The sequence below is a fragment of the Dryobates pubescens genome, chromosome 8 (genome assembly GCF_014839835.1).
Source record: "Dryobates pubescens isolate bDryPub1 chromosome 8, bDryPub1.pri, whole genome shotgun sequence".
NCBI lineage: Eukaryota > Metazoa > Chordata > Aves > Piciformes > Picidae > Dryobates > Dryobates pubescens.
This window is the reverse complement of record NC_071619.1, coordinates 15,284,246-15,306,785: the sequence shown is the minus strand read 5'-3', so window position 1 is coordinate 15,306,785 and position 22,540 is coordinate 15,284,246. Positions and strand designations below refer to the sequence as shown.

The window sequence follows — 22,540 nt, the reverse complement described above, 5'->3', positions numbered from 1 at the left end:
AGTTATAGCAGCGTTACTGTAATAGCTGCTGCACAACAGAAAAACCATCCCAAAGTTTAACATCTTACACATTGTAAAGTATTTGATCTACAACAACTTGGTCTGGTGCATTTGCTGGATTATAGAGTCATTCCATGTGAGTGGTGAAAGAAGATGCTAACTTTACCTTTTCCAGATGCTTTGGCAAGAGTAGCTGCCTCCCCAGGGCTCAGCCTACCAGGATTGTTGCCAAAAATGGACTTCCTGCTTTTTCTTTCTTTTCCTCTGCTAGAGCCAGATGGGTTTAGAGTTGACAAGCCTGTTCCCATAAATGTAAAATAAACGAGCCAAAAAACATGACCAAGAGGGCATGACATTTTCCATCATATTTTATATTATTTTTGAAGGCATGAATACTCCTGTTATATAGTTCACAGGGCAAGCAGGGTATTTTTCACTGTAGCTTAATTTTAACATCTTAACATACATACATGCCTTTACAGATGTATATACTAGGTATGTTTATATATATGGTACATATGAAAACTTACATTAAGCAATACAACACACAGTTACCTTTCTGTGATACAACTTTTACCCATTTTACTTTTCGGCTTGAGGAAGGTAGTGGCTCTGTCTCAAATTACCAAATGCTCCTTATTAATACTAAAAAAAATATCTGCAGCAGCAAGTACTAATATATTCATCCTTACAGTAATTAAAAGAATAAATTAATCACTTGTAGAGAATCAATACAATCTGTACAATAGTGACTATCATGGAAGCCACCTAGGACAGGATGTCTACATAACTCCAAATAAATGCAAGAATAGGAGTCAAAGATATGAGGTAAAGGGAAAAGCCCAAATGCTGTTGATTAAACAGTTTAACCTCAAGATGTTTCCAGAGCTCTCTTCTGTTTAAAATGTCTATTTCAGTGATGGGAAACATGGTAGGTGTGTAAAATCCATTAAATATGTAATGGTCAATATATATTAAAAGCAGAGTTGGAAAGCTCTACTATAGCTATTATTGAAACATATGCATTCTAGTAAAGTAATTATCAAACCCATGACCTAAATCCCAGTAAAGTAAACAGACTTAATCCCCTTTAAGGTCAGTTTCTTTCTGTTGGCTTGGAAAGAGTACATGGCAGAGCAGAATTAAAGTCAAGAAGCATGATTGTTATTCTAACATCCACACCAATGAAGTCTGGGATTCTCTGAGACCCAAAATGTACTTGTGATGTAAATTATTACAGAGCAAGTACATTGGGACACACAAAAAAAGGACCCTCATAAACTCACTTCAGTTCATGCCTGCCTAAAGACAGTTCTGTATTTAATATCAATATTGAACCTACAAATATAAATCAGAAGATACATTGGATTTTCTTCTACCAAAGCCTCTCCACAGCTGTAAATTTTCATCTCCCTATCTTTATGGGATGCCTGTGGGTACTTAGTAAAATTATGCTGATTGCTTCAATGGAACTGCTTGGGTTAGTAAAATTTAGGATATGCTTTCATATCCTCTCAGTGTTGGAGATGTATTGTGTTATTGTGCCAAAGCATAAACACAAACCACAGATGATGGTAGAAGGTGAGATCAGGGAATATTGAACTGACTAGAATAATGAGGAGTTGTACACTGTCTGTTTCTCAACTATTTAATCCTAGTTTTCAATGGATCGAATGGATTTGGCAGTCAGGACCCAGGTTTCAAAATCCTGTTGTGGAGACAATCACTGAGGAAACAGATTAATCTCATGAATCACCAGAGTGTGCAATGCAAAACACGAGGGTTAACTGAACCCAAAGTGATGGCAATGGGGGAAGCTGAAGCTGGGAGTTTTCTTTCAGTCTTTCCCATGGCCATGATTTGCATGTGACATCTCCTTCCAGAGGCAAGCACCATTTTTCACTCCAGTTTAAACTTGACTCCAACCTATATACACTTATTCACAGAATCATAAATTCATAAAATAATGGAGGTTGACAAGGATCTCAAAGTCATCTGGTCCAATTCTCCAGTCAAAGCAGGACCAGCTTAGATCCCACAAAGTCTTTTATTTCCCTACAGTCCCTATGCTATATTCTTTGAGTTTCAGAATTCAGTGCCCACTTTATAAACAAACCAAACTTTTAGATTTTTAAACCAGAGGATGGCAAACTACCCTGCCCTTCATACTCTAACCATGCAAAAGGAACAGGTTAAACTGTGCTTGTCACCTTCTCATCACATGTCTCAGACCAACAGCCAGTTAGTCTGTGAGTTTGCAGGCCCTGAAAAAGAATTTACAGTACTTTTGCAGGTAGGGTGTGCTTCACCTTAATTTCTTGAACAGTGATAGCATAGGAGCAGAGATGGAGATGGTAACTGAATTCCATGCTGGTTAGCTGAGGTGACTCCCTGTTCTCTGCAATTCATTACGCAGATCCTGGTTTTATGTACTCAGCTTTCTCTACTCATTGTGTAAGGATCCTCAGCACCAAGGCAATGAGCTATGTGCCAGTGGTTTGTAGCACTACTGTGCTCCATTTTGCTTCACTGCCCTCAGCTTGGGTGACCCCCAAAAAAACAGACTTTCACCCTCTTAGATAATGGTATGATGATATCAAACAGACTGGAACTGAATTTAAGAAAGGACTGTAAGGGTCAAATCCCACTGAAACACCAAAGAGCTGTGGTGGATTCCTTGTTACCAGAGATTTTATAAACAAGAAGTGTTATTTTCTCCACATGATGAATTCTGTTTTGACCAGGGAGCACTTAAGGAAATCTATGTTACCCAGTAACACTAGGGCAAATGAACATAATGGTCCTTGTCCTTTTTTTAATAGTCACAAGTCAGTGATTAACATTCAGGGACACAGGCAACTGTAAACACTGAGTAGAAATACATGAAGACAGGAGAAATAAAATATTTTATACCATTGATCAACCATATAGTCTATTTCCATAACTCTTTCATTTCCTGAGTTGGTTAGGAACCCAATCAATACAGCTACATAGTTTTAGATCTACCATTCTGGTTCTCATTATTAATGGACAATACTGGAGAGTAGCAGTGCACCATGTCTGTGCCTCCGGCTGAGCAGAGGAATCTAATCGGCAATGTGGTGGCCATGAAAGCCTACATATCTTGCGCAGGAGGCAGCATTTGTCTCAAAGGAGACAATGTTTGTTGTAAAACCAACTTCTAGAGCTGCATGTGTTCATCTATGAAGGAACTCATTTTCTTAATTGTTCTATTTATGTCCCCTTTAAAGCTAGAGGAAGAAGTTCAATAATGAAAACAGGCATTTCTTTTATAACTACAACTGCATTAAAACAATGAAATACTTTGAAGTTTTCTTAGAACTTCAGAACTTCTTTGTGTGTTGAAATGCCTGGAGGACCTTGAAATATCTCTGTTTAATCTTGAATATAGTTCTTTAAAAAAATATTTTGTTTGAATGATATCACATTGTAGATTTCATTTAACAGCCTATCAGATTTGCATGTTGGGAAGTTATTTTTACAAACGACACCTACTATTCTTAAAGTTATAAAAAATGATAAAAGAATGTGTCTCTATTTTTCAGCATGTTTATCTTGCCTATTTGACACTATTTGATGTTTGATTAGCTTCTCTGATCTGATTATAGTTCTGTTTGTGTAAGACCATGATTTGGCAGAATTGGTTACTTTTCCGCAGAGAACCACCCCTTTAAAAAGCAGGTTTTTCATTGAAAGCATTAAATACATCAATAAACAATAAATTTAATAATTTAATTAATAATAATTAAGAATAAATCAATTTAAAAGTATTTATGTACACAGTATGAGCCAAAACTTACTCAACTTCACGTGTGAGTACTGAACAAGTGATCTCCTCTTTAGTTATTCCCTCTCCTTTTCCTCTGCAAACATTATTCTTCCTACCATACAAAAGAAGACCCCTCCTTTTTCCATAACCCCTTCCACAAAGATTGTGTCTGAGTGTTCCATCAGCTGTCCTCACCCACCCCATTAAAAGGCTGCTTTACCCCCTACTCCCAAATGGCTCCTCTGCTATCCACTTGGGAAAGAACCAAAGACAAAGCTATAAGCGAACGTGAAACACATAACTGAGATCACAAAGAAACGTGACAAGCTCTTCCTGCAAGGCTTTAAGAACATTTTCCTTCCTAACTGAGTATTGTCCTTACATGGAAACTCAGATCTCTTCAGATAAAGCTTTCTGTTGTCTGTCATTTGGCAGTGAGGCAGCTGTCTAAGTCGTGAAGACTGGCAAATTTCACTTTTGTAAACATTTTAATATAATAAACAACGTCTCCACATAATTTATGAATACTATTTCTCAGCCAGGAGCTATTACTGTGTAGACTACCAAATCATCAAGAAAAAGACTCCTCAACTACTTCAATTTGCAAATGCTTGTACTAACCTATTCAAAACATAAACACAATGTCTCCAAGGATTAGAAAGCTTAAAGCAATAAACCAGGGCAGTGTACTTACCGGGGAACTTTACAGCTTGACAGTAAATGACAAGATCTGATAGCTCTGGAGCTATCTGTCTGCTTTCCTTCTTGTTTTGGGGAAGATAGAATTCCTCACCCAGCTCCATATCGTAAACCTAAGTGACAATTCCAAGAACATAAAACAACAAAATGACTGAAAGTAGTCTTGCATATCTCACTTACATCCTTAAAATCCTTCCTATATGGTTTACTGTCTCTCTATATGCAGGTTTATGAATCAATACCTGTTACTGATACTGTGGTAGCGTGCAAAGGTCTCAGAGACAGTTCTACAAACATTTGGACAAAAAACATCCATGGTCAGAAGAAACTACAGTTCACTGAACAGCAATGCACTGGTTCACTTGTCAGATGATTTAACAAAAGGTAATGTGCCTATATGATATCATAGTGTGGTATTTTAAAGTTATTTAGATACACAAAAATGCTGAAAATTCAGATACATCTTCATTTCCATTCATGTTGACGGAAATCAGATACCTAAATAAACTTCTGGATCTAACTTCAACGAATCCTTTCACTGAGATCAATGACAGTTAAGATTTTCAAGCAGCCTGTATATACAATAACCTTTGAGGACTTCTCTTGAGCATAATGAACACTTGTGCTATTTATTCTATTTCTTATGGTGTGCTTCCACACTTTCTACTATTTGTCTTCATCAAAGTGCATTTGCCATCTGATGTCTCAGTTAGCTAAACTGCTCAAATGCTTTTTGAAGTTGGTTGTATATCAACATGTGGCTGAGAAGAAAGGGGGAAAAAATCAGAACTACCTTTCCTTTATTATTGTAAGCAGCACAATCAGCCTTCTTTATTCGTTTGGCAGTCTCTTCATTATATTCATACTGCAGTTTATCACTTGGTAATTTATTCTCAGGTCGGTCTTCAAGAATGTTATCTAAAAAAGTAATGGGACTTTAATAAACACAAAGTCAAACCATTTCAACTGGAAATTTAATCTGAATTTAACAATCTTTGTGGACAGTGAAAATCATCTGAATAATCAGATGCCAAAATAATGCATTTACTGGTCAAATAATGCTTTGCTCTGGTTAATGTCCCACTTCTTTTAAAGCCCATCCTTTTGTGCTCAGAAGACACTTAAAACAAAATCATTTAATGAACTAAGCTTGCCATCTGAAAACAACTGATATTCCTGAACAACAAAAAATTGCTCAAGTCCAAACACAATCACATCACATAGACAGCTTTGTACAGCAAGTGTTAGCCTTCCTCTCCTTACATTCACCATGAAGAAGTACTTTTTACATCTACAGAAATTCCTCTTCAAAGCTAAATATTTATCAGAGAATAACACAGCTATTAATTTGGTCTTTCTGGATGGAAATATTGTAACTGTCACAAAAGGAATGGTTTTATTTCATTCTTGATATTCCTGATGATTTAACCACGTTCTTTTTATGCATAACCAGTGTCACACATGCAGCCTTTTAACAGTTCCTGGCCAGTTAACAATACCATTTGAAAATAACTCATTGCATCTTTAATATGAAGTAGTAACCATATATTCACACTGTCATATTCAACAGGCTGGAGATGCAGTGCTGATTACATGCAGTTAAAATGCTCAACCAAATGGCCTTTACCTTCCTGGCTGTTAGGAGCAGGAGAAGCATTAAGGACATCAGCTATAGGGAAACAGAGTCAGAGAGGGAATAAGAGTAAAGGAAATTAAGATTTACAGCCAGAGAAATGAAAATTAAGTGTCAGTTGTAAAACTATTAGCCTTATGAAAATCTATTAGACTTATGATCAGTAAGGAAAATAAAACTGAAAATCTCTTAGAAAGCTTACAGACCATTATTTAGATTAGTTTTGCCAAAATAGTAATGTAATTAAAGATCTCAAGGAATAACAATCACTGAAATAAAGTAGTAAACCATGCTGCAGATTTCTTCATATATCGGAACGTGTGAATGTTTCTTGCTAGCTTTGGATTTCTCAAACCTTCTGTTAACTAAAACATTGCTCAAACATTACTTACTGCAGTTAGCTTGCAATATAATATAGTCCTGCTCTATGTCTTAACAAAGATCTGTTTTTCACGGCAATTTACATCTACAGTATCTCCACCTTGTCCCACATAAGCAGTGTTCTTAAGCAGCTGTTAGGCCAATTTTCTAGCTAAACACAACTAAAGGCAGCACTGGCACCAAACTCATAAATGTTGATGTTATCATAAATAATATGGCTAACCCACAAGCAGTGTCAGGTCCTGAACTGCTTTCATTAATTTTGTGACTATTTTTAAAGTCATTAAACACAGGAGCAAGTAATGTAAATATGCAACCAACTGGAAAGTCCTGCGCTGCAGGGCATGCTTGAGCCTTACGTCTTCTCTGAACGTGGTACCTAGAACTAGACAGGTGCCCTGTGACAGGACAAGGCAGAACATATACAAACTGGAACACAGGAAGTTCTGCTTTGAAATGAGGAAAAATGTCTTTATTCTAATGATGATGGAGTGCTGGAACAGGCTGCCCAGAGAGGTTGTGGAGTCTCCTCTAGACTTTCACGACCTGTCTGGATGCATTCCTGTGTGACCTGCCCTAGGTAATCCTGCTTTGGCAGGGAGGTTGGACTCTATGATCTCCAGAGGTCCCTTCCAACCCCTACCATTCTATGACTCTGTGATCCTTCTCAAGATGTGGAAGCTAGAAGTGGACACAGAAGTTGTTGCACATAGAATTTTTACACAAAAGCCAAAAGATGGTTTGTTTTCAGTACTGCTCCTGACGATCCCCATCTTTTGGCTGTCACTGCATACCAAGCTGAGGATTTCAGAGAACTTTCAATAATTCCATGATCTCCCAAATTGATACTGCCATTGCTGATCTTAGAATCATACAAGCAAGATTTATTTTTTTCTCCTAAATGTATTACTTTATGTTCATCTACACTAAAGTACACCTGTAATTATTTTGCTCCTTAGTCAGCTTTGTGACCCATTTATGAAGTTTAACACTGGTGCAGCATTTAAGTAACCAAAGAGTTTCACTTATGCCATTACTGCTCTATTTGGGCAAATGCACTGTGATCTGCTTTGATACATTCTCTGAAAATTAGCAATTAAAAATAATGAGCAAGCCATTTAGATGTGTCCAGCTTGCTCAAGCCACACAATAGCGTTTTGACAAATGTCCTTTGACAAAACTTGAAAGGATTAATGCTTGCGACTCCAGCTGTGTGCTCTATCAGAATCTATCAGCCCCACAGGGAAGAGAAGGAAAAAAAGATGCATGACTTCAGCTCAGCCACCTCACTGTGGCACATTCTGTCCATCATCTGTAATTGAATCTAACATGTCAGAAGACTGGAGAGCTAAGGAAACAGTGGAAACTGCTAACAGCAGTATCATTTATCACTTCTGGCATTCTAAACATTATATCCAAGCTATAAAATGCTCATAAAGGTGGATTTATACTAAACTGCCAGTTCCTGAAGGCTAGGATAGGTGAGACTTACAGTCACACTCAAGTCCTTCCTCTATGCAGGCAAATTGTTTTCACAGTATTATACTGCCCCAAACTGCCACCAAAGACACAGAGCAGACCTTCCTCTCACAACAGAAGATCAACTTACCTACATCATTCCTGAAGTAGGATTTACATGCCTTATTGCTACAGTTCTAACAACAGCACTGTAATGAATAAATAAATATATATTGTTACCATCAGAGAGAGACTCATAGTCATAGTCATACTCATCCTCTTCATCATCTTCCTCTTCATTGGTAGGTGTTGGGTTGCCAGCACCGTTGTTAGCCTGTGCTTGCATATGAGCCAGCTGGTGAGCCTACACCAACAGAACCACTTATTACACAACTGCTAAGTATTTTTAAAAAACAAAAGAGTTTCCACCACAGTTTGCATCTTAATTTATTTCTGTCTCAGCATACATATGCATTTATAAATACTAAATATACATGATGAGAAATAAGATTGTTAATATCAAACTAAAACACCATTTTAAAGCTTTGAATATAATTTATACTGATAGAAAAACACCCAAAAAGATATTATATTTAATTAACATGGGAAAATGTCCAATTTTGTTTAGAAGATAGAGAATATTCATACACTGATATGATCAGTGTATGTATCAATTCCAATTCAATTGTGTCTATGTTTTTGGTAAAGCAATTAATTTTCAAGGATTCCATCACTATTTCTCAACAAATATGAATAGTAAATGTTACAGCCTCAGAAGGAAACTTGATTTACATTTATCACATAGGGCATGTGGCACTAATTACAATATTATGCAGTATTGTAAGACTAAATTACAGTAAAATTTTGCTATGCTGTATCCATACAGTACTATGTGTCTTGCCTACTTATTTGAAAGTGTTGCAATCCACTGTGACTCTTCCAAGAATGAATATGCACTACATTATTCTGCTGTAGAATAGAATAGAATAAACCAGGTTGGAAGAGACCTTCGAGATCATCATGTCCAACCTATCATCCACCACTACCCAATCAACTAAACCATGCAACCAAGCATCCTGTTAAGCCTCACCCTGAACACCCCCAGCGACGGCGACCCTGCCACCTCCTCAGGCAGCCCATTCCAGTGGGAAATCACTCTCTCTGTGTAAAACTTCCTCCTAACCTCCAGCCTAAACCTCCCCTGATGCAGCCTGAGACTGTGCCCTCTTGTTCTGGTACTGGTTGCCTGGGAGAAGAGACCAACCTCTGCCTCACTACAACCCCCCTTCAGGTAGTTGTAGAGAGCAATAAGGTCAGCCCTGTACATATGGAAATCGTAAGAACTTCAAACAAATTATTTCTACCAGAAGTTAGGTCTCACTTTGCTGTTAAGGAAGGACTTTACCTTTTGCTTCAATATATCCACTGGTGTTTGATGGGCTTTCAGCTTCTTGTTTTTAAGCAGGACTTTTCTTTTCAGTTGGCCAGGTGAAGGAAGCATGGGATCATCGGAAAAATCACTCTCAAATAAAAACTTTGTTACCAGCTTATCTCCAAATACATTCTGAAATATAAAGAACGTGTGATAAGTTATGGGAAAACCCAAGGCATGTGCTTAAAATAATTTACCACGATTTATGGCCTACCTTGAAAATTTCAGCCATCTTGCGTTGCTGAGGCAGCGAACAGTGGTTTTCTATTGATATGATAATGGGCATGTCTGAGGTGATAAATGCATTGCGATCAATAGCTTCAACTACCTCCTGTGGGAAAGAAAGGTCATTGAAAGAATATGTGATTGATTATTTTGCAGCATTAACTGCTTTAACTTACTCTTAGCTGAAAGGGGGGAAAAGGAGGCGTATTTTTTTTCCTATGAAGAAAGAATCCATAATTTGCCTTTGAAACAAGCTCCTACAGATTAACCTACAACAGTAACAGATACTTATGCTAGTTATGTTGACAACAAAAGACAGAAAATTGCAGTACATATGCTATAGAAACTAATTTGAAATGCACAATGTTTACAATTGAGGAGTTAATGTCTGACATAGTCCACGGTTGATATTCTATTTGGATTTAACTCATTTGGATTTGTACTCTTCCAGTAGATTATTTTTTCCCTTCATTAGAGAGAAAGTTACTGATTTCCTTCTCATTTTTTCATATGCAATTATCAACATACCTTAAAAGAGATCTTAGTAGTAAGAGTGTGCCCATGATAAATAATAGGCATCCCATCATCACCATCCCAGCAGTCTAATTCGACACTTCTGCAGCCTTGTAAAAGAACCTACAATGCAATTGAACAGTGTAAGCATGTATAGGCTACAGTCTCATGCCATCAAAGCAGAAGACAGATACTGCAGAGCTAAATGAAGTCCCAGCAATCTGACGAGATGCTGGAAAGAGCAATCTCTATGGATAGTTAGAATGGACATCTCTGTGGATAGTTAGAATGGAAATGTGCCAGGTCATCTTATTTAATACTACTAAGCTGATCTGCAGCCAGCCTGCCAGTCATCCACCCACCCATTTTTAATTTATTCATGTATTTATTGTAAAGTCCTACTTGCCAGAAAACCACTCACTGAAGAAAGCAGAGGAAGGGTGGAGGGTAAGATAAGCTAGCCCACCTGCTGGCAGCCCAGCTTATTATTGCTATCAATATTCAGCATGCAAGAGTTATCTGTACTACAATTAAATGCTTAACTGTAAACAAAGATCTTGGTAATTCAAAACCACTTCCAGTAAAAATTGGTGCACCACCACTTCTGTGAGAACCAGACACATCATTCCAGAACAAGGCGGCACTTGAGGGACTGGAAGAAGCATTTCTGAAGCATGCAGATTTTGGAGCCAGCTCAGCTCTCTCTCACTTCCTATCCATCACCAACACAATACTGACATCAGTCTGTGCAGTCCTACTTCAGGAACCTCCTTTTCAATTGCACTATTCAGTACAGTAGTGTCATTCAGCCTTTCCTAACACAGCCTCATCCATCTGTCATATAACTTGAGGCAAAGCAGTGCATGGGATGCTAGATCAGCCCTTCTCAATGGTGAGTCATTAATATTTAGAGTAATGAAAACACTGCTCACAGGAAGTTTAATCCTTTCTCTAGCATTGAAGTAAATACACAAACATATACATACACACACACAAAACCAAACCCACAACCAAAAGCTCTAGGGAGAAATCTCTTTTCCTGTTCACCACCAATCAGGCATAGTCTAAAAAACTGCAGAATATTCCTAGAAGCAATGTTTTTAGAAGTCATCGTTCCATTTCAAAGTTGCCTTTGCAGTGAAATGTACAGTATTTGAGTAGTGTTTCTGACATCTGAATGAACTAAAATATTAGATCAGTCTTTCCTGTGGGAAAGTCTAATTTTAGTAGGTTGGGTCAGACTGACTGGTGTCTAAATGCTATGAATCTCAAACTAAGCCCATTTTTTTTGCCTTAGAAAAGGCATTTGAGCACAACTGTGCTTACAGGCAGCTTTCCCACACATCATGTTTTCCAACGTTTTGCAAGCAGGGGTTTAGGACATTTAGATTTTCAAAGCAAAAAGGTCATGTTTATGTGACTTGCCAGTTAAACAAACAAGTTCATGTTGAAAACCACACAACAATCCTACATACCTGGCTGTAGAGCTCTACTGAGGACTCCCCTTTAAGCTGATGGCCAGTAAGGTAAGTATTGTGTGAAGATTCTATGTAGTAATAAGACAGTGGAAAGTGTAAGTCCTCAGCACTCTCTTGTGACTCATCATTTTTAGAAGCAAAGTTGTCTTTATCCATCAAAAATCTGGAGATGAGAAGATGTGAAGAAATTCTATGTTATGCTGTGTATTTTGTGACTATCATAAAAGTACCAAGACACTGGTGTCATATTAATACATATATGTGTATAAAATTAACACATAAATAATTACCTTGCAAATCCTTCAAAAGATAGTAGCCCCTGCTGGCACATATTTACACTGGGTTCAAATTTCTGTAAAGAGGAAGAAATGTAAGAAATACATAACAACAGTTCTTAGAAATATGGCTTTTTTAATATCTTCATAGTGTAGTCTGCTGACTGAGCTAACCAGTTAGCATTTTAAAACAGTCTTTTCGTGGATAAATTGGGTGCCGGTGGTACACTCATGTTTGTTTTACAAATCTCTAAACAAACATACTGAACTCGTAAATCATGGAGTAATTCAAGTTGGAAAGATGTTGGGAAATCATCTAATTCAACCTCGTGTTCAAAGTAGCACTTGACTGAAATTAAAGTTCAGAGTCAGCACTCATGCTAAAATTAAGAAGGATCTATAATCAGACATCCTCCTTCTTTGTTCCATGTTTTTTTACACAGCACACCACCACCTCAAATAAAACAGATGCTAACCTGATCTTTTTCCAGAATTTCTGTCTTTTAAACTTTGCAATCTTCTATTGCATGCTGATAGCTGAAATCTGTCGTTAACTGAGGACTTCATTTTGGAGTATTTTCACTATACATTTGGAGGAATTCAAAATTTTCTACCTACTTCCTAATTCCTTCAGTCATTTTACATAAGAGGATAAAATATCTGTGTCTTCTCTGGGTATATCTTTTGGAAATTGTGGGGTTTTAAGTTCCAGATTAGGGCTAAATTCTACCAAAGGTGGTCACAGACAAGGAGGAAACAACACACTCTCATGAATGCTTTTCCAAGTGGTAACATTCCTTTCTGGAGGATCCATACACAGCCAACAAAACTTATTATTTGCATTATTTATTTATTTTTTCCTCTTTATGGACTGTTTTGTAGTCCAGAATAAAGACAGTATTAAATTTTAAGGAAACTGCAGTGACAACATCAGTGTGAAAGGAGATATCCCCACAGATAAGTTATTCTGACTACACAGCAGACCATGCTAGAAGGAAAAACAGAAGTACTGAGAGTTCAAGTAAGGGGAATTTTGAGATGTTTGTGTCACAGACCTGGATAATACTGAGGATTTCATCATAGGTGCAGTGCTCTCCTTGGCAATTGACCAGGAAGTCATTTAGCTGCTGGATTCCCACTCCAAATATTCCCAGAGATGTGCTTTCAACACCAGTACCGTTGGTTACAATACTGGCAGCAGCAATAGCATCAGATATTTGTCTCTGGTTGTCCGATAGTTGCTGCCTGCTCTTAATGAACAAACCAAGGTCTGAAACATTTCTAGTTAGCAAATCTGAAAACAAACCAAAACAAAATAAGAACTATATGTTTATTATATTTACCATATAGAATATAATGTATAATACATGAACATCTGACAGAATATTTTAGCACCAACATAGCAAAGTAGAACAAACCCATCTCGTTTCTATTCACTAATAGAAGAAAGAGTGCTAAGTATGTATGAAAACAGTGGCAGCAGACCACTGTTCAGTTACTATAAACAAAATCCTGGAACCTTTAGTATGTATCCACATTCCCTCCATACTGTCACCTGGGACTCTTCTGTTTCCCCTCACCACTACATACACATATCTTCTTCCAGGGTCATATGCCAATTGTATTTTACCCACCCCACAAAGGGTGCTTGGCAGAAAGACTGTTTTCTTTAAATGTGGACAAAGCTTCAGACTTAGATTATGGTAACTGGGGAATATACTGGTTGCCTGGGAGACAAGACCAGCCCCCATCTGTCTACAACCTCCCTTCAGGTAGTTGTACAGAGCAGTAAGGTCTCCCTCAACCAAAGACAATTCTATGATTCTGTTTCCATACTTGATAGCTCTTTATGAGATTGACTGAAACACTTTTTCTTCAGGCCAACAACCACAGCTGTTCAGAAATCTAACAGCTGTATTTTCCTCTTTAACAAACCTAAATCGGGCTGGAATCCACTGCTATTTTCATCAATCTTCAAATTAGTGTAAAGTGGAGCAGGGTCTAAACCAGATCGATTGCAAGGCACAGCATAGACATCAAAAAGGTCTTTCAGATCCTTGCGGCTACGGACACTGTGAAGAGAGACAAAAAGTTCAATATTTGCTTTTTTATAAACATGGATGAATGATGTCAGTACAGAATAAAAATACATCTTACCTGAAAGACTTGAAGAGCTCTACAAATTCCACAAAAGTCATGTTGCTATCAGACACCATGAAGTTCTGAAACCCTTTCATTCCTCCTTTAACACGGCCATGCCAGCTACTGCTGCTCCATGTGCTAAATCAGAACAAGACTGCTGTAGGTTGGTTATGTTAAGTTTCTACTTACTGAAAGATTATGCATTACTGCATTAACACTTTATTTGTGCCCTACTTAATGCATTTATTACCAATGGAAGAAGCAAGTAAAGCAGTATCTTATAAGGTGCATAACAACAGTTTGCACTTTGTTGTATTCTAGCAGCTATTCTTTTTTCTCAAGACTACTGCAGACTTTGCCATAATTCATGCGCAGCTGTTTAAAACTCTTCCATGTACAAGAGCCTCATACAAATGGCACAAATGAAAGCATTCTCATTTTCCCTTTAAATAAAACAATGACAGTATTCTTGTAGTGCAGACTGTTTATGAGGTTCATTGAAGACTTGATGAGGGAAAATTAAAATGTTGTGGAAACTTCTTAAAGATCTGCACTCTCAAAATAAAATAGCAACATTGTGTCCGGTTGTACATTAAAAACAAGTATTCTCCTTATGCATTTGGGGTTTCTTGTATCTGTGAGCACTAAAGGTGCCTTCATTGTTCCCCACTCATGGGTTTCTCACATATTTCCCAAGAACAAAGAGAGGTCAAGAAAGAGAGTCCTCTTCTTTTAGGCTTGGACAGTAGCCCCTGGAGGCCATTATCCTTCAGAAACGAGGTTCTAATGATTTCCTACTTTCAGCTTAGTGGGCTGAAGGAAGGAAAGCAGAATGGAATTTCTTAAGACCAAAGGCAGAAAACGATCACAGAAACAACTAGCTGACTTGAGTAATACCAACCCCAGCCAATTTCTTTATAACTGCAATTGCTAATCTAAGTTTTGCAGCTGAACAAAATTTTAAAGCAGAAGCAGCGCATTTGTGAAAGCCACATCCCGATATAGTTAGGCTCCAACTTGAACTATCCCTTGAGCAGCGTTAACAAGTCCTTAGTGAATTTCATTTACTAATCTGCAATGATGGGCTGAGCAATTGAGCCCCTTCCTGGGCCTAAACACCAATGAACACACGCTCCAGCATCCTGAAAAGGGAGGGATCTAAGCAGCCAGCACAAATAACAAGAACTGTCTATTTAAAACTGTAACTAATTCCAGAAGTTACAGCGTTTGTTTCAAAATACCACACTACGTGACTGTCTGTCAGACTTTGTTGCTCTGTAATGTCCAAGCCTGCAAATCCTCTAATCTATGAATTCTGACATCAGGTTCGGTACAAAAGCTACAGTTTCAAAGGCTATATTGGAAAAACAGGACCACCGTGCTGTACACTGCTCCTAAAGACTTTTGCAGTCACCCTCTGCAAGCATGCAACTTTTAGCATAAATAGGCTAGATCAGATTCCTCAGTTCACTCCTGGTTTGGGATGAATGCATGCAATTGAAAATAGAATATGATTTAAAATTCTTTCAAAAATACCTACACAGCACCATGCACGCTGACATCAGATGGCAGCCACCTTCCTCAAAGGGGAAGGAGGGTCTTTGCCCAGGAACTAGTGGAACTCATTGATAGAATTTCAAACTAGATGTGAAGGGGGAGGGGGAAGAAATCAGGCCTGCCAGATGGTCATCTCTCTGGAGACTCCTGAGGCAATAGAAGCCAGCAAGGAAACTCCCATGAAACACCTCGAGGGAATCAAGAAAGACTAAGAAAGTGAAGTAACCCAGCTGAGGCCTCTGCATGAATGCATGCAGCGTGCACAACAAACAGGGTTTGAAAGGGTAAATATCAAGAGAAAAACTCTCTCCAGTGCTCCAAGTCTCTTAACAGCTCAGGAAAATAGGGCCAAGGCAATGGATAAAAGATGTAATTCTGTTCTGAGGAAGATTTCCTGAGGGCAGATTGAACAGCCATACAGCTGTATCCTGAGTGAATTCTAGCAAGAAGGTTCATATCAAGATGGGGAGAGCTCTAAGTGACACTGTACAGTTTCCAGACAACTTTGCCAGGGAAAACCTGTCATAACGTGGGGAGGCCCACAGTGCTAAGCTGCACAGGGATCTGTGCAGAAACTCAGGACTGAGAGGATTTAGAAGAACATTAGCTGCACTGCTGCGAACACGAGTTCTTCATTGAGCCTTTTAATCTCATTTACAGAAGGGCAATTATTTTGGCAGAAAAGCAAAAAGCAGATTGCAAAACAGAGAAGCATTTTCCAAAGGTAGCAAAGAAGTATTCCTTCAGTTTTACATAAAAGAAAGCTGTTCCAATCCTTTAAAAAAAAAAAAAAAGAGATGTTTTACAGAGATAAATCCTAGTCTGACATGTTCAACCCACGGTTCTGAATGACGAAGAACAAAAAGTAAAGAATGTAGTAAAAGCAATGTTAAAAGGAGACCTCAGTATTTACCCTCTTAAAAGGCACTGGAAGGTCCCTGTTGAGACTGTCTTCTTGTATGCCATGAAGTACCATGCATATCCCTGAGATATTAGTGCTGTCAAATTATTATTACTATTGATAGAGTTAGTCAATAGTGCTCTATGTCACCGTACACCTACAGTATAAGTGTTGCACTACCTATGTGACAAAAAGAAAGGGAAAAAAAAAAGGATTAATGTTCAAGGAGGAGAGGCCTATAAGAGAAAGATTTAAAATCTGTTCCTCCAGTTCCCTGAGATGGTACTGCAATCATCACCAGGAACACCAATGGAAGTTAATACTCCCCCAGGCAGAAATTACTTGTGCTGAGAAACCTCAGAACTTCACACATCCATAATATTTCTGATGGCTTTCATTTCACAGAAGGCATCTATAGCTATGTTTAGGGAGAAGATCTGAAGAAAGAGTTAAATTCCATATTTATATAGTTTCGGAACAGCATTCCAGTCTGCTTCTGTAACAAACTCAACTGCTGCTCAGAGACTTGCTACAACGCCATCCTCACACTCACAGTATTTCAGCTTAAATGTCCTCTATTGTTCTACAATGTCGTTTAGATGTCTATCAGAAGGCTAATAACATTTCTGGCACTGTTTTTAGCAGGTTTTGTCAGTTTGGCATAGCTCCATAATTGATGATAATTAAGTAACAGTAATATTTTTTCTTTTAAAATTAAAGCATTGATTTTTGTTCTTACCTAGACTGACTCTTGCTTGAAGACATTACAGGAGAGGACACTGGCCTTGTTGGTGAAGATGTAGCTCCTAAATTAGGAGATCCAGATGTTGTCAGAGAGTGAGCTCTTCTTGATGGCAGGTTGTTAGATGGAGAAGCATTAAAAATATTTTGATCTAGGGAGAAAATGAAAGTCAACTGCAACATCTGACACAACAAAAATGCTTTTGTCCAAAAGACCCACATTGTAATTCATTGACACTAAATAAAGACACTAAAGCAATTTTAGATTTGCTCCAGGACAGTCAGAAAGATGCATTCTGAACAACACTTATATACCCATTTAATCTGAATGGAAAGAAATGCTATTGAAACTAAATCAATCATGAACAACTACAGACATACATTTAAAAGTTTACAGTATTTGGAGTTTCAACTGCAAAAGTAGTTTTGTGTCAGAAATGTGTTTTTAACACCACAAAAAATCTCTGTTAGAAAAACCTTGAGAAAAACCCCGAAGGACTTCTGAGTACTGAAGCATATATCTACCTGGTTCCTCTTGCTCATCAATATCTTGAGGATCTGAACCACTTCTATTACGATATTCCTTACAGCTTTTTGCCTTCCGAGTTGCCATTTCATCATCAGTGGCCTCTCCACTTTCACCCTAGAAATAATGAGCACCATAATAAATATCCCAAACCCACTACTGTGCCCTCTTTGTATCAGTGCAGTCTGTAAAAAAAAACCCATAAGATAAATCAGCTATTCCTTATGAAACAGACTCCTGTAAGGACAATACCAGCAGAAAAGGGACAAACTTAAACAGGATACATAGTGAAGTGTGGGACCGTTAGGTGTTACCTCAGTTTGACATCACACAGAAGACAATGATCGTGCCTCTCTAAAGTAGTGCAGCTGGTTTTACAGTATTCCACTGGTGCACAGGAGCCCTAAAGAAGATGGATCTTGTCATTTGAGGATCTCCCCTACCTGCCCACTAGAACATATGGATAGCTCAGAGCTGCCAGTCCCTGCATTTTCTTCTCTCCTGGCTATTGCTGAAAGTGATTGAGTCCAGGAAAAGAGAGGAAACTGCCAAAGTCCAGCGTTCCTGTCACCCATGGAAGATAAAACCACATGCCAACCTGAGGTAGAATAACTGTGGTGATGTTTTTGGGAACATGAGGGGAAAAAAAAGAAGCTGTAGAAAAACTGACACCAGCCTCCAAACAACACTTTTCACATAAGTATTTTTATTATTACCAGTATTTTACCTTTATACTGAGGTAGCACTTAAAGGTCTCCAAAAGAATCTATCCCCTTTTGCTATCCACAGGGCTCATATATCTAGAGAATGCTTCAAGCATGAGACAAGAAACACAGCTACTGGAAAACAACAAACCCCAAATGTGAAACTGCAATCAACAGGTTAAAAATTATCATCGAACTTCTTTTGTCTGGTTCAGAATACAGCTAGCTACACAGTCACTACAGGAAGGAAATAAACCATCCAGAGAAGCAACAAAAACATGAATAAAAAACTACTATACCCTCATGAGTACTTTCTTCTTTTTCTTAGCTGTGCTTATTCCCAGAGTGTTGTTTCTCTGTACATTAGATTTCTCAATGCCTTTGGTCTGAGTTCCTGTGCTTGTGTTTCTTGCACTCCATCGTCTGCCTCCAAACAGTTCCACAGCCTGAGCCAAGGTTGGGCCTTCAAACCTTCCATCCTCCTACAAAAAATCTCAGCATTACCAAAACAAGGAGAGTAAGAATAGACACATTTTCTTAAGCAATAATATAGACATCTCTAAGGAGCCATTGAAAGACAAAACATCAAGAGGAGATGATTTTTAATTACTACATGAATACCAAAGGGTTTTGTTGTTTGCTATTTTGTGGGGATTTGTGGTCCCTAGCACTCATCACTCAGTATTTTAACACCCTTTTCAAGTAGAGTCATTGCTTTTTCTTTAAGGAAATACTTATTCCAAAACTCATATATAAAGAGCTTCATAATAAAAAAATACTTAACTTCAGTGTATTCAAAGTACATGAGGTCTGACAGAGCATTACGTGGAGAATCAGATCTTATTGACCTAAGCCACGTTACAAAGTTGAAGACCCAGTGCTCATCTTTCATTTTGGCTTACAAATAACAGAAACCGATTGCATTAGATTAAGTTGTTGACATCTTTGAACTTTTCTTATACAAAATTATAGTATCTTTTACCTGGTATAGGCTGACATACTGTTTCCGTAGCCACTGTAGTCTTTGATCAGGGAATTTCCTCATTTTTCTTACAGCTTTAGTCAATTCCAGCAATCCATCATACAGCATTCGAGCAGTGTATTTTGGAGCAACAAAGTGCAGCAATTTATTATCAGTAGTCTGAAGTCCATAAAGTAGTGTTATACCATTTTCTTCAAGGGACATATTACAAAGTTTATTTTGAACACACACAGTGTGCATATCAATGCCAGAGTGTCCCATATATACAGCCTTGGCTGAAAACAAGTCCAAAAAACCTTCCACCAGTCCAGTATTACCAAGAAACTGGTATTTACCAAGCTCAGCAGTGTTACCCAGCACACTTAGTTTTGCCTTAGCATTTGCAGGGCAAACTGTTGTGGGTTTTGTCCAAGTTAAAGTACTGTTGTCAGGTTGAAGTTGAAGAAAGCAACGTGCCGAGAGATGTGTCTCCTGGTCATAATGAATGACAGTTGCCCCTTGCTGCATGAACTGATAGACATCAGCCCTGATAGATAACACGTACCAGGGAATGAGTTCTATCCCATGGCAGAATGCCTTTTGTTGTTCTTCTGTTGAACTTGTGTCCCACTCCTTCTGCTGCTCAAATATGTCATTTTCAGAATCTGAAAGATCTCCAATTATAAATCTGTGTGTGAACAAAGATGAGAGACTTACATTTAGTGATACCTGTGCTGGCTCATGCTGTGATTGATGGATATTTATTCTGCTGTAGTTTAGATTGAAAGAGCATCAAGTACCATCTGTGGAAACTGTTAGCAGGATCTAGTGAACTGAAGATAGGATTTCTAATTTCTGTTATTTTATTGATTTAATTTGCAGCCCTTTCACATCATATAATTAATGCTTGTAGCTAGTGGTTAAAATACATCACTTCCTCATGAGAATGCATTGAGAATTTTATCAGATAGTACCTATCAGATACTGCTTTAATGAACATAAAAAGGAGCCAACTGTTCCATGTACAGGAGAACCAATGAAGCACATTTTCCTAAGGATATCCAGCTAACAGAACCCAAACCAGATGCCTCTGCATTTTCTTCTGTGCATCTTGTCCTAATACCCTCACGTGCTTTCCCTTCCTATCACCACAGTACTCTCAGATCCTGTCATAGCATCTGAGCAAAGGAAGGTTCATGTTTTGACTTGTCACTAAACTTCATGTCCTTATATACTTATATACAACCCTGTGCTCTTCCTCAAACTCTTCTCTACCCACAACACTAATTAATTTGAAAATTTCCCTTATACTATGCATCAATTCTGATAATTCTTCTGGCAGTTTATTAATCAACAAGATATGTACCTCCCCCCTCAAATTTAGTGAAAACTGGCCAACAGACTGAGAATTTATTTCTTGTGGTGAGGGGACTCACAAAGGCAGAATAACTGTATCAGCCTTAACTGTACCTCTATTTCTTTAAGACATCTTCCTAAAAACAAAGGGCATGCATTGTAACTGAGCTGGTATAACCTGCCTTGCCAGAGTCATGTACATTAAAATATTTGCCTGTATTATACAAGATAACAATTTTCAAATTAAACAAACTACTAAAGCAGCTCTTTCTCCCCCATGCCCTCAAAGCAATTAAATATGTCTGCAAAAAATGCTAGAAAAGGTATTCTGAGACTAGACATCCGTGGCTGAGGGAGCTTAGTATAGTGAAAACAGAAATGGCAAAGTTTTGTTTATGCCTTATTTCACATTTGATAGCACTGGCACGTTGCAGATTAAAGTGTACAAGAAGCAGGTAAGCCAAGCATACACACATAATCATATACAGAAGCCATAACCTCTGACATCAGCTGCCAAAAGCAACACAGCTATCAATTACTGAGAACACACTTACAGAACTTGGTTTGAATCAGAAGCTTTCTTTATGTGTGCTGCACTGAGATGCAAGAAAAGGAAAATAAAGGATTAAGGAAACATTAAAACAGATTGAAAGTTCAGAGTGGAAAAATGTGTGGGAAACAAAAAGGAAAAAAACATGAGGTTTTCTCTATTATTTCAAAAGGTATTCAGTGTAATTAGGAAACCTTAAAAGTGAAATTGAGATGAAATGAACAAAGTGATGCATCAGAGTATCTCAATAAGTCATTCGATTAACAATTCTATAAAAACTGTATTTCAAACTTAAAATTTTTGTCTTTTACTACCCACCTTTATTTATTTGAGAACTGTCAAGACAGAATGCTATTAAAGATTCAGGGTAATTAGACAGGTTGCCAACGACAGAGTGATAAGAGTTGATTTGCTAACACAACTAGGAAAGTAATTATACTCACTACCCACTGACTTCATCAGATGCCCTTCATTTTTTTCCAAACTAACCTACCAGCTTTGCTGGGTTCACACTCCACAATTCCAATCCAAATCAGTAAACTGTCAACTAATGGAAAATGTTTCTTGCAATTTTAAAGTAACAAGAAACATGCTATACAGTGTATTTTTCTGCCTTTATGACCACAGTACTACAATTACTGGGTAATGCATAATTCTTATGTAATTTGGATTCTATAATAGTGTATGCAAATATATGCCACAAGAAAGAGGCATGCATTTCTTCCTTAGAACTCTTCAGTTGTTCACTGCATTAAAAATAAATGGAACATTTCGGCCTCCATACAACAGGGAAAATAGAATATAGCCCTTCTGCCTCTGCAGCACTTTGCACCTATGCCTCACACAGACATCTGAATGTCCATATATTAATTATGAAGACTAATTCCTGGAAGAAAGTATTTGAACTGAAGTAAGTCAAGAGACAACATCAATGGACAGAGAAGTGGGTCTGTGTACTTTTACTTAATCTACTGTTCCACTTCCCAGAAGCAACTAAAGCCAGATGTGTATAATTATATTAGAAAACATTCTTTCAGGAAATAATGATGATTTATTTGAAATTAAATTTTGAATTGCATGTTAATGAAATAAATGCATTTAAAGCAGGAAGATGGTTGTTCCTCCTCAGGCAGTCACTTATTAGATTCTATGTGTAAGTAGGTGAAATATGTTGACTGCTTCTGAACATGTGGACATTTCTGATACACATTATCAATA

The 22,540-nt window shown here is 37.8% G+C and overlaps 1 protein-coding gene across 3 annotated transcripts in view; it reads right to left on the bottom strand.

Moving 5' to 3' along the window:
* The window catches only part of PLCE1 (phospholipase C epsilon 1), a 120,304-nt gene that overhangs the window by 10,078 nt on the left and 87,686 nt on the right, over nt 1-22,540 (bottom strand). The window contains exons 7-23 of one of the 3 annotated variants that reach the window (XM_054163386.1): nt 19,438-20,104; nt 18,755-18,937; nt 17,751-17,868; nt 17,224-17,377; nt 14,042-14,164; nt 13,820-13,956; nt 12,940-13,178; nt 11,900-11,961; nt 11,607-11,772; nt 10,147-10,254; nt 9,608-9,724; nt 9,367-9,525; nt 8,202-8,325; nt 6,117-6,158; nt 5,283-5,407; nt 4,485-4,602; nt 167-298 (exon numbers count right to left, since the gene is read on the bottom strand). In XM_054163386.1, the coding sequence (XP_054019361.1) occupies nt 167-298; nt 4,485-4,602; nt 5,283-5,407; nt 6,117-6,158; nt 8,202-8,325; nt 9,367-9,525; nt 9,608-9,724; nt 10,147-10,254; nt 11,607-11,772; nt 11,900-11,961; nt 12,940-13,178; nt 13,820-13,956; nt 14,042-14,164; nt 17,224-17,377; nt 17,751-17,868; nt 18,755-18,937; nt 19,438-20,104 (2,774 nt within the window). The remainder of the gene's footprint in view (nt 1-166; nt 299-4,484; nt 4,603-5,282; nt 5,408-6,116; nt 6,159-8,201; nt 8,326-9,366; nt 9,526-9,607; nt 9,725-10,146; nt 10,255-11,606; nt 11,773-11,899; nt 11,962-12,939; nt 13,179-13,819; nt 13,957-14,041; nt 14,165-17,223; nt 17,378-17,750; nt 17,869-18,754; nt 18,938-19,437; nt 20,105-22,540) is intronic. The other 2 variants (XM_054163388.1, XM_054163387.1) reach the window with 2 other exon arrangements.